At 39.9% G+C, this 12,658-nt stretch overlaps 1 protein-coding gene across 2 annotated transcripts; it reads left to right on the top strand.

Moving 5' to 3' along the window:
• The first annotated feature begins 294 nt into the window (after nucleotides 1-294).
• traf1 (TNF receptor-associated factor 1) lies at nucleotides 295-11,712 on the top strand. 2 transcript variants are annotated; one of them, XM_021605354.2, is made up of 11 exons: nucleotides 295-580; nucleotides 719-875; nucleotides 1,110-1,194; nucleotides 4,796-4,894; nucleotides 6,805-6,966; nucleotides 8,005-8,064; nucleotides 8,200-8,268; nucleotides 8,394-8,867; nucleotides 10,612-10,795; nucleotides 11,075-11,223; nucleotides 11,470-11,712. In XM_021605354.2, exons 3-11 carry the CDS (start codon nucleotides 1,135-1,137, stop codon nucleotides 11,686-11,688), a joined length of 1,476 nt encoding a protein of 491 aa, XP_021461029.1. In that variant the 5' UTR covers nucleotides 295-580; nucleotides 719-875; nucleotides 1,110-1,134; the 3' UTR covers nucleotides 11,689-11,712. The 2 variants fall into 2 exon arrangements, with proteins under 2 accessions (XP_021461029.1, XP_021461028.1); XM_021605353.2 differs by having other exon boundaries at nucleotides 295-875.
• The last annotated feature ends 946 nt before the right edge of the window (nucleotides 11,713-12,658 follow it).

The raw sequence follows: 12,658 nt of genomic DNA on the forward strand, positions 1-12,658 counted from the left end.
AGATTTCTGAGAAATAGGTTACAATAACTGTGTGTGTGTGTGTGTGTGTGTGTTTGAGGGAGAGAGAGGGGGGAGGGAGAGAGAGAGGGGGAGGGAGAGGGAGTGGGGAGAGGGGGAGGGAGAGAGAGGGGGAGGGGGAGAGAGAGAGAAGGGGGGAGAGGGCAAGGGAGAAAGCTTGAGAGAGAGTGAGACAGAGAGAGAGAGAAAGGGGGAGAGTGAGAGGCAGAGAAAGAAAGAAAGAAAGAAAGAAGAGAGAGAGAGAGAGAGAGAGAGAGAGAGAAAGAAAGAAAGAATGAGAGAGAAGAAAGTGAGAGTGAGAGAGAGCGAGAGAGAGAGAGAGAGAAAAAGAGAGAGAGAGAGATAAAGAGAGAGAGAAAGCGTAGGGTAGGGGGTAATAGCATTACGTAAGCTGGCTCCTGGAAATATTTACCCCTCATTTGCACACCATGCTTGGAGTTGATGCCTTACTCACCGTAAAGTACAACATTGCTCGGCACCACACATGGGGTTTTAACACGTTTCCAGGTTACCACAGGGGGGAAATCCACGGTAGTTTTCTCGCTACAAAAAGGTTACAAAGGTTGACACTATTTAATGGACACATCATATATTAGGAGAGAATAGTAACACTTACCATCTTAAACATAACTTGGTGAATTATAAATGGAGTCTAGTTTAAAACCGACTGGCAACTTACACAATGATCCATCTGCACCAGGTGAAAATGAGTATCCTTCTGGATTTCCTCAAAGTATTTGCGATGATGTACCCCAGCAGAAGTACCTGTGCAGCAACTGTAATAACGTACTGAATGAGGCACGTCAGACTTTGTGCGGCCACCGCTACTGCCTCGCTTGTGTCAGTTGGTTAGTGAGGTAAGGCTTTTAAATTACTTATATTCAAAGTTTTGTGAAACATCTTCAACAATAACCAAAGTTAACAATTTCCTCATTTATCATCCACTCTCTTGCCAGTGTCTAACACAGCCTACAACTTCCCTTTTTTGCCATTCCCTTAATTAAATTAAGTTAAGATATTACAATTCTGTTAACATATCTGTGTATATTGTATTGTAAATCTAATCCCATATGTTCATTGTTGTTATTTAGTAATAACAACAACCTTGTTTGCAAGATGTGCAAAGAAGAAGATCCAAGCTCAGAGAGTGAAACAAGCATACTGACATCAGACAATGTATGTATAGTATTACTAAACTTTGTTTAAATGCTGTCATAGCACAAGTGGATAGAATTGAATGATACAGCAAGCCTATATGACCTTGAGTATGGGCAACAAAAACATTATGGCATGGATAAGTTCCTGCAAAAAAAATGCTTTAACAACACATTAAAGAGGCAATCTGGGATTGGTACATTCTTTTTTAACTTTTACATTTATGATATATAGCCATGGATTGTTGGGGAATATAACTTATAAATGCCTCATGAGCTTAGCTCAACTGTCGTAACCCATCAGAGCCCAAATTATAAGCCTGTTTTACTCCATTGTTTATAAAACAATGTAATTGTTAATAAACACAGGTATGATTCAAAACATGTTTTATTTATCTCATGGATGGTCAAGCCTAGCATCCATAGCTCCGTCTAGTGTTCACCTTTCTCCAGCCCCATCCCTCAGCCTCAACAGTAGTTGGAGAGTCCCCCATGCCCCTGTATCTTTACATAGAGGTGTGATGATAATTTCCATTCTTCATGATTTGACTATTATGCATGGTACAGACGCCAAGGTGCTGTATGAATGGACCTGATGTGGGTAGGATACTGCTCTAATATAGGGAAGCAAGATTACATTTATTCCTAAATACACATTAAAATAGAGGCTCTACAACAGTATAATATTGGTGCTTCTAGTGTTATCCCAAGCACTCTCCTTCTATCTACCTTCTTCAGATTTCCATCTAACTTCCATCTACCATCCATCTACCTTCCTCAACCTTCCATCTACCTTCCATCTACCATCCATCTACCTTCTTCAAACTTCCATCTGCCTTCCATCTACCATCCATCTACAGTACCTTCCATCTACCATCCAATCTACCTTCCATCTACCTTCCCTTACCTTTCAAATATTCTCTGTGATTTACCTTTAATCTACCTTCCATCTACCTTCAATCTACCATCCAATCTACCTTCCATCTACCTTCCATCTACCTTCAATCTACCATCCAATCTACCTTCCATCTACCTTCCATCTACCTTCAATCTACCATCCAATCTACCTTCCATCTACCTTCCCTTACCTTTCAAATATTCTCTGTGATTTACCTTTAATCTACCTTCCATCCACCATCCAATCTACCTTCCATCTACCTTCCATCTACCATCCAATCTACCTTCCATCTACCTTCCATCTACCTTCCATCTACCATCCAATCTACCTTCCATCTACCTTCCCTTACCTTTCAAATATTCTCTGTGATTTACCTTTAATCTACCTTCCATCCACCATCCATCTACCTTCCATCTACCTTCCATCTACCTTCCATCTACCATCCCTTACCTTTCAAATATTCTCTGTGATTTACCTTCCATCCACCATCCATCTACCTTCCATCTACCTTCCATCTACCTTCCATCTACCATCCAATCTACCTTCCATCTACCATCCCTTACCTTTCAAATATTCTCTGTGATTTACCTTCCATCCACCATCCATCTACCTTCCATCTACCTTCCATCTACCTTCCATCTACCATCCAATCTACCTTCCATCTACCATCCCTTACCTTTCAAATATTCTCTGTGATTTACCTTCCATCCACCATCCATCTACCTTCCATCTACCTTCCATCTAACATCCAATCTACCTTCCATCTACCTTCCCTTACTTTTCAAATATTCTCTGTGATTTACCTTTAATCTACCTTCCATCTACCTTCCATCTACCATCCATCTACCTTCCCTTACCTTTCAAATATTCTCTGTGATTTACCTTCCATCTACCTTCCATCTACCTTCCATCCACCATCCATCTACCTTCCATCTACCATCCATCTACCTTCCATCTACCTTCAATCTACCATCCAATCTACCTTCCATCTACCTTCCATCTACCTTCCCTTACCTTTCAAATATTCTCTGTGATTTACCTTCCATCCACCTTCCATCTACCTTCCATCTACCTTCCATCTACCTTCCCTTACCTTTCAAATATTCTCTGTGATTTACCTTCCATCCACCTTCCATCTACCTTCCATCTACCTTCCATCTACGTCTGGCATTTAATCATTTGTATTCCTACACAAAATAAATGTGCAATAATAAATATTGTATCTGGATAGATAAAATGATTTACTATTGTCTGACATATGCAACGTTTACTGTGAATGCAGTCTCTGCTAAAGCGGGAACATTAGCTTTAATTATATTTCTACTGCACTGTAGCGCAGCTCTTCAGCGCTACGGATTGAATAGTGCCCTAGATATTGTTTAAAACACTGACAATTGAGTTATACTTTTCAGCTCCCCAAAACAGGAGACTCATAGGTCTGACATTGGCAGTGACATAATCTACCCCCTCTAATCAGAGTTTATATTCTGATTTTAGCTGAATTCTCACCACAGAATTGCATTGACATAAACTATTTCACTGTTCTGGTCTAAGTCTTCTCAGAAGAATGTAAGAATTGAGAAAGACAATCAATGTGAAGAGATTGCTGGAGTGGAGTGGAGTGGTGTAATTAGAATGGCTGTAGAGTTCACAGCGTTGAACAAGTTGAAATGTGTCTGATGTAAATTAGTCCACTGCTGAGGTTCTGAGTCCATAGAAAAATAATGACTAAAAAGGACATTCCCATTCATGTCAAAATGCAGTGTTATTTTTCTATGACGGAGACATGTGTCTCACCAAAAAATGACTAGTGAATAGTAAGTAATATGTTAAGTCAGCAGGTAACATAAAATTAATACTTCAGCATGCGTGACAACTACAATGGTTAAAAGTTATTATTTTTGATAATACCATATTAATACCATATTAATGAGCCCATGTTGGTCATCACTGTAACCGAATGCTTCTGATCCAAGTCTAAGCCCGGAAGAATGTGGTTCAGCATGAGCTCCTCCCATCATCCTAGGCAGAACAGCAGACGCCCCATAATCAGCTCACTTGTTTAATTAGGATTTTGGTCTGTCGTGCTAAAATAATAGGCTCGTAGTATATTCATATCAATATGACGGAACATTTGGAAAAATCTATTTTCATGGCGGATGACTCCTATATTTTGATTCAATCGGGTTAATGAGCCACATTGAATACTTAGTGAGCATCACAGTGGAATGGAAACTAATTGCTGAAGCTTATAACAGTAACTCACATTTTTTACCTTACATTTAGCATTCATCTTCCCTTTTCTATGGTCACAAAGCAAAGGCTTGACTGCCTCCGACTGTTCCTTCCACAGTGGGTGCACTGTTGGTCGTCAGTTCTCACTAGCTACTGTAATATTGAATGATTATTATGATGATGATTAAAGCGATAGAATGGCTTTGTGTGTTTATTGCTTCTGAAATCTAACAGTATAGAGACACAGACAGCAGCACTTCAAAGATCCACTTCAAACTGTATCAACTCAGAACAATGACAGCCGGAAAACGTTGTCGTTCAAACCAGTTTAGCACGGAAGAAATCGCCAGTGTGATATATAGAAATCCGCCCATTCTTTATTATGCATAAACGTTTTCCCTCTGAGGAATAAAGTGATTTAAAGTGGAAGTACTGAATTATTAATTGAAGTACTGAAAGTTGATCATCTTTCTCCTATGTGTTACATCAGTTATTCAGTGATGCAGCCATCAATAAGGAGATCTTGGAGTTGAAAGTGCATTGTGCTAACCAAGGTTGCTCCTGGAGGAGTATTCTCAAGGACTTTGAGGTATTGACACTTTTTTATACATTTGAAGGATACATTTAAGAATGACTTTTTTTGTGTGACAGTGACACTGATATACAGTACCAGTCAAAAGTTTGGACACACCTACTCAGGGTTTTCTTTCTTTCACTATTTTCTACATTGTAGAATAATAGTGAAGACATCAAAATTATAAAATAACACATATGTAGTCATGTAGTAACCAAAAAAGTGTTAAACAAATCTAAATATATTTTATATTTGAGATTCTTCAAAGTAGCCACCCTTTGCCTTGATGACAGTTTTGCCCACTCTTGGCATTCTCAAAACCAGCTTCATGAGGAATGCTTTTCCAACTGTCTTGAAGGAGTTCTCACATATGCAGTGTGTATCACTGCAGAATGCTGTGGTATCCATGCTGGTTAAGTGTGCATAGAATTCTAAATAAATCACTGACAGTGTCACCAGCAAAGCACCCCCACACCATCACACCTCCTCCTCCATGCTTCACGGTGGGAACCACACATGCGGAGATCATCCGTTCGCCTACTCTGCATCTCACAAAGACACAGAGGTCATCAGACCAAAGGACAGATTTCCACCGGTCTAATGTCCATTGCTAGTTTCTTGGCCAAAGCAAGTTTCTTCTTATTATTGGTGTCCTTTAGTAGTGGTTACTTTGCAGCAATTCGACCATGAAGGCCTGATTCACGCAGTCTCCTCTGAACAGTTGGTGTTGAGATGTGTCTGTTACTTGAACTCTGTGAAGCATTTATTTGGGCTGCAATCTGAGGTGCAGTTAACTCGAATGAACTTATCCTCTGCAGCAGAGGTAACTCTAGGTGTTCCTTTCCTGTGCTGGTCCTCATGAGAGCCAGTTTCATCATAGCGCTTGATGGTTTTTGCAACTGCACTTGAAGAAACTTTAAAAGTTATTGGAATGTTCCGGATTGACTGACCTTCATGTCTTAAAGTAATGATGACTGTCATTTCTCTTTGCTTATTTGAGCTTATTTACCAAATAGGGCTATCTCCTGTATACCGCCCCTACCTTGTCACACCATAACTGATTGGCTCAAACGCATTAAGAAGGAAAGAAGTTCCACAAATTAACTTTTATCAAGGCACATCTGTTAATTGAAATGCATTCCAGGTGACTACCTCATGACGCTGGTTGAGAGAATGCCAGAAGTGTGCAAAGCTGTCATCATGGCAAAGGGTGGGACTTTAAAGAATCTCAAATTTAAAATATATTTTGATTTGTTTGGACACTACATGATTGCATATGTGTTATTTCATAGTTTTGATGTCTTCACTATTATCCTACAATGTAGAAAACAGTACAAATTAAGAAAGACCCTTGAATGAGTAGCTGTGTGACTGGCCTTTGACTGGTGCTGTAGCTTTATTTTTTACTTTAAAAAATACACTCTAATTTGTAGGTAAAATGTAAAATGTTCTTTACAGTAGTTGCATAATTAGATCAGGATCAGAGGCCAATATGTCATCTAAACAAAATTAAAATGCCAAGTCCTCTTGTAGACCCAATCTTGGTACCAAAATAGATTTTTTTAGTTATTTCGATCACAATGCTACAATTCTAATAAGGACAGTACTTAGTGATTATACATCATCCAATGTTGCTAAGATAATTAGGTTGTTTATTACAAGTATATAATCTCATAAAATTTTGTTGAAATGTTGCCATTGAAAGTTTATTTGAAAAAGAAGGGGAAACAGAATCTAATAAAAAGAACAGAGGCCTATTTTGAATGATCTAGATCAAAATGGCCCCTGATGGCTAATATTGATTTTGCACTGAGATCGAGATGTTGAGGATGAAATTGATTGATTCACTGAAATGTTGTGCTGAGCTCGGTTTGGTTATAGATTGCTTTGTTGTCCTTTCTGAATTGTCTTGAATCCTCGTTCAGGAGCACCAGGGGCAGTGTGAGTATGCCCTAATCCCCTGCAACATAGGCTGTGGTCACATGGTGCTGCGAAAGGCCTTGGCCTGTCACCTGGAGAAGGCCTGTCCAAACAACATGTCAGTGTGCCCTGCATGCTGCCACTCTTTGCGCCCCATAGAGCTACAGGTAAGACTGGCCCAAAGGATCCAGTTCCAGACGTGCATTCAGTAGCTGTCAAACTAACCACCTCGCCTGAGTTGCAAATACTGACACTAACAGGTCTCGCTGACATTCTGAGATGTTCAGCCCTGGTATGAAGTGTTTTTCCTCCTACAAAATGGTTAGATAAGAGGTAAAAAGTTTGGAACACACCCAATAAAAATGTAGTGCTTGCTGACTAATGGAGTTATGGAAATAAATAGCCAGTGTACTGTTTCCTGTGGCTCTAAACTGCAGGAGTTACAGAGTTGGGAATTCGAAAAAAAATATGTTGGAATTGTTCTCTAGTAAAAAAAAACATTGGTTGGGGTCTTGGAGATGGGGTCAGTGTGACATTGGAGGGGTCCCTGCAGCGCAGCTGAAGCCGCAGGGTCTCTAGTGTTTACTGCTGCCCCATATTCCCTTTTGCCAGTGATCTGAGTAGGGCTGCCGAGAGCGTTGGACTGCAGCGAAGGGGAGCAGAAAGCCACAGAACACTTTAGACTCAAGGTTAACCATTAGGGGGTAGGGCATCATGATTCGGGGTAAAATGTATACATAGAACCGACTGCAAAAGCTTTAAGTGCATACTACTCACTACACTGAAACAGTAATACTTAAGTAATTTATTTAACTAGGCAAGTCAGTTAAGAACAACTTATTTTCAATTACAGCCTAGGAACAGTGGGTTAACTTCCTGTTCAGGGGAAGAATGACAGATTTGTACCTTGTCTGTTCAGGGATTTGAACTTGCAACCTTCCGGTTACTAGTCCAACACTCTAGCCACTAGGCTACCCTGCCAGCCCAAAATACTGTACTACTTTACTGTTCTACTGTACTGTACTACTTAAGTAATACTGTACTACTTTACTGTTCTACTGTACTGTACTACTTAAGTAATGCTGTACTTAATCAATGGTATTACTAGATACCTCGTGTAGCTATCGATTCTATGAAAGAAACTGTAGGCCTACAGATGACTGTTTCTCTCAATATCTTCAGCATTTTTGTGTGTTATTTTACAGACACACTCATGTCACAGTCTTGGAGAGGAAAAAGCGGATAAAAAACAAAGAAAGGGAAAGGTAGGAAAAAATATGTTTGTTCTTAAAGTACCGCCTGTCAAATCCAATGATGTTATTTGTTGTATAGCTGATGGTTGTTGTGAAACACTTCTTTGTTGCCACATGTTAATTGTCAAAATTGTCTTGATTCTACAGAGTAATCCTCTTCCAGGTACCAAGGGGAAAGAGTATTGTGTTTTCTCTGAAGTTGGTTGCACATTTAAGGTATTCTATTAATGCCATTACTGCATTATAATAAATGGGGCATCAAATACAAATAATGTGGCAAATTAGAAAGCTTTTGCAGTACAGTTATTTACATTTTTGCCTTCTAATCCCATGTATTTTAGGGGACCACAGAGAAGCTGAGAGTGCATGAGAACAGCAGCCATGTTGGCCACCTTCAGCTCCTGCTGCGTGCTGCCACCACCACCAGCAGTGACCTGCAGGCCTCCCCACTAACAGCCCCTGCCCCAGGCAAGGAGAACAGGGCTATGGATGAGCAGCTGCCCCATCTCAGAGACACTCTGTCTGGCCTGAGACTCCATTGGGACATGGGACTATTAAAGGGGGAAGGGGAGCTGGAGACGGAAGGAGGGGACGGAAGGAATAGCTCGGCAGCTCACAGCCTGCGAGATGATGACCAGGTGACCATACTCTTGGACCTAGGGCGGCAGATAGACACACTGCAGCAGAGGGTCCAGATATCTGAGAACATCATCTCCGTCCTGAACAGGGAGGTGGAGAAGACCCAGCTGAGCATGAAGGCTGTGGAGAGGGAGAACCAGAGCAACCAGGAAATGATTTATCACTTAGAAATAAAGGTACAGTATATCTTGAGTTCGAGCATAAACTCATCTTTGTGGACCAGCTGATTCATTCCAGAGCATGCCGTGAACTTCCAAAAAGTTGAATCACACTCCAATAAGTTCAGTTGAATTGTACTTCTTAAAACAACTATTAAGAAGTGCATGCGTCTACTATCCTCCCAAATTGTAGAAAAGCAGGCTAATACGTTCAAGAAAGTAACTTTTCTGATGCTCCTAATTTGCAGCGGTGGAATTGTAGACTAAGTATTGCTGCATACACCCACTATTCTTGAAGTAAAATAGCATAATAAAATGCTGGTCTGGCTGGCTGAACAGTGATGGGGAAAGGAAATCCTCAAATGTCACATATTGGTCGGAAAAACGGACTGTTGTCAAGAATGAATTTGGTCTTCCTGAAAAATATCAATTTATATGCCGCTTCTGCAAGCATTCCTCCCTGACTCTTAGAGTAGACAGCCTCTTCTCATGTAGCAGTACATACTGATGTAGGATCTTAATTTGAGCCAGTTTCCTACAGCAGGAAAATAATCCTGCAGCAACAGGAAATGTGAATCATTATGTGGATTATAATTAATAGACATTTTGTAGTGGTTGATACATTTTTCATAAGGAAAAATCAAGTCTGAAATTTCAAAGTGGAAATTACCAACTTTAGAAGCCTTGAGACAAAAAAGTGGAATAGAAAATCAGGAGCCATAAAAAGTGCCATAAACATGCCATAAAGGGCTTAAGAATGCACAAGCTACTGTTGATAGGAGTCAGTTGATGAAAATCACAATTCAACAACCCCCTTACTCATAATGAACGGGAAAAGAGATGTCATTATTCAGTGACAGCTGTGGGGATTTCAGCTTTTGGGGGATTTCCTACTGTAACTGAGTAAATATTTGATAAATCTGTTCTTAAGACTCCCGCCCCTGGAGAGAAACATTTATGTTTTGAAGTAAATTTCCTGCAATTCTACACATTTTGCCATGACTTATGTGATGTTAATGATCTGAGTGAGAGTGACTAAGAAAATCAATGTGGGATCCCTGGAGGTCAGGGCCCCTGGGCACGTGCCCTCTGTGCCCGGTTGCTATTTGGCCATGATTACTTCAAGTATAGATAACTGGTTAGACTAATTTACCAATCTAAATATTGTAAACTGACATGGCTAATTGAGACACAACCAAATGTTGAACTTGTACCTTGTAACCCTCAACGGTAAGTTGAGACCCTGACTGAGTTCCTAAAACATTTAAAAAGGTATTATTACATTTTTTGGGTCGAGGACCACCTAGCGGCCGGGGGGCCCTAACCGACTGATTATGTCACTTATGCCAGGAGCAGGCCCTGTTTATCAGTTGAACACATTACAATGGTCTCTGTGCTTGTTGCACTGGATAATAAAATGTGTCAGCTTAATTAACAGAAGAATATAAGGTAATTTTACATTGTCAAGAAGTTTTTATCTGTTGTATTCACTGTAACCATATGCTCCAATATTTCTCTCAAATCAAAAACATAACTTTCAAAGTGGAAATTACAAACTCCAGATGCCTTTTAAAACTTTTTTTTTAAAACAATTTTGAAATGTTCTGCATTGCAGGAAAGGTGTCCTGCAACATGGTGATCAAATTAACATACTACATTTGTATGTGGAGGATGTTGATACAGTAACCTGACTATGCCTTCTTAATTGACCCTGAGGAGATTAATAAAGTTGTTTTGAATTTAATTGAATATTGCCCTGTAGGTGACAGAGCAGGAGCATAGAATGGCCAGGAAAGATCTGGTCATCAGCTCCATGAAACAATGTCTCAGCGCCCACCAGGAGGTCTCTTATGACGGCACCTTCATCTGGAGGCTGTCTGACCTCAGCAACAAAATGAAGGAGGCCGTCTCTAGCCATGGGAATAGACCAAACCTGTACTCTCCAGGTACAGTACTCTTTCAACTTTATCTAAAACATAGGAACCAGTGGTGAAGGGCAGTCTATTTACGCGGAGGGACAGTCTTCTATGCATACAGCATTAAATAGGCCTTCATTAGAAAGTGCTTCATTTGAACTAAATTGTTCTTATGTGGATGCTTTGTTGAAACATTATACAGACAGCACTGGTTCAGAGGAACCAAGTTCCCTCCAATATTATTTGTATCCACTGAAACATTGGAACAAGTTTATATCAATGTGTTTGTGTCCTCTCTCCTTTTTCTAGCGTTCTACACAGCCAGGTATGGATTCAAGGTGTGCATGAGGCTGTACCTGAATGGTGACGGGGTGGGAAAAGGCACTCATATCTCTCTTTTCTTTGTGATCATGAAAGGGGAGTATGACCTACTCCTCTCATGGCCATTCAAGCACAAGGTAAGGAAGACTCTCTGTGTTATTTCTGTGTAACATACATCATAAATGGTTTATTTAAAGGGTTGAAGTTTTCAACTGAAATGTTATTTGAGATGTGTCTCTACAGTAGATAAAAATCAACAAAAACTCATCATGCCTCTTTGTGGGTGTAGTTCTCATCTCTCTCCCTCTGCGTCATTAACATTATGAAGAATGATCAGCCATCTTGTGACATGTTAATGTCTAATCAGCATATCTCCTCACCAGGTCACCTTCTTCCTGCTTGATCAGAATCACAGAGAACACGTGATTGACGCCTTCCGGCCCGATCTAACCTCCTCATCCTTCCAAAGGCCTGTCTCTGATATGAATGTGGCCAGTGGTTGCCCACTTTTCTTTCCTCTTGGTAAACTTCACTCGCCTAAGCATGCCTACTTGAAAGACGACACAATCTTCATCAAGTGTGTTGTTGACACTTCATCCTGAGTCATGCTTCAAATGATCTATCAAAGGAGGATGGGTGGGGGGGAAGGGGGGGGGGGGGGGTTAGAATAAGGATTAGGGAATGGGTTGGTTTTCACACCAACCTTGGTTTAGGTTATGTTGAGGACACTTTAAGGGTTCTGAGAGCTAGATATTTTTTGGTTTTACATATAATTATATATTTAATCTATTCTTTAGAAGAAGAGAAAAATCTGAAATATCATTGTATGGTTGTACTTGTATTTATGAGGGTGTATCATTTTCAGAAATAATTTCAAGACAATCAATGGGGTTTTGTTACTGCTAATTAGATATTATAATTTTGTTTAAAAAAAACCTGTGAATTCATGAGATGAATAAAGAAAATATAAACACTGAATTGCATCAACCACCAATTATGTTAATATATGCCATTTAACAGATGCTTTTATCCAAACCAACTTACAGTCATGCATGCATAAATGTTACGTATGGCTGGTGCTAGGAATCGAATCGACTACCCTAGCATTACACGTGCCATGCTCTACCAACTGAGCTACAAAGGACCACCGCGTTATTTATGCTTTAAAGTGTTTTTGACAAATGTTGGTTCAGTGAGCCATGGCACCAAACACTCTCAGGTGACATTTTGGAGATTTTTATGTTACACATTGAATAAAATTGGATGCCTCTATAAGCTACTTGGTTACCATTCTCAAAACTGTCCATGCAGGTGCATGTAGGCTAATTACAACAACATCACAATGTGTTTGATTAGTTGCATTTAGAGTGCCTCAAATGTTTAAACATTTAAGATAATTGTAAAAGTGTATTGCAGTACTTACAAGTAGTATATTCCAGTGACATTATGGCAGAACATATTTTAAAAATAGAATTGTCCCCTCAACTCATCTGCCAAATGACATCTCAGCTGATCCCATAGATTTCCTCTCAGCGTTGTTCCATAAGCAAAATCCTTATAAACATACAGCAG

Source organism: Oncorhynchus mykiss, chromosome 6, assembly GCF_013265735.2.
Source record: "Oncorhynchus mykiss isolate Arlee chromosome 6, USDA_OmykA_1.1, whole genome shotgun sequence".
Classification (NCBI taxonomy): domain Eukaryota; kingdom Metazoa; phylum Chordata; class Actinopteri; order Salmoniformes; family Salmonidae; genus Oncorhynchus; species Oncorhynchus mykiss.

Bases quoted from the DNA above. Each gene is read 5' to 3' on its own strand.
- traf1 (XM_021605353.2), top strand. From the start codon at position 664: ATGGAGTCTAGTTTAAAACCGACTGGCAACTTACACAATGATCCATCT. The intron at 876-1,109 runs GTAAGGCTTTTA...GTTGTTATTTAG, and splicing joins TGTGTCAGTTGGTTAGTGAG to TAATAACAACAACCTTGTTT. The intron at 1,195-4,795 runs GTATGTATAGTA...GTGTTACATCAG, and splicing joins GCATACTGACATCAGACAAT to TTATTCAGTGATGCAGCCAT.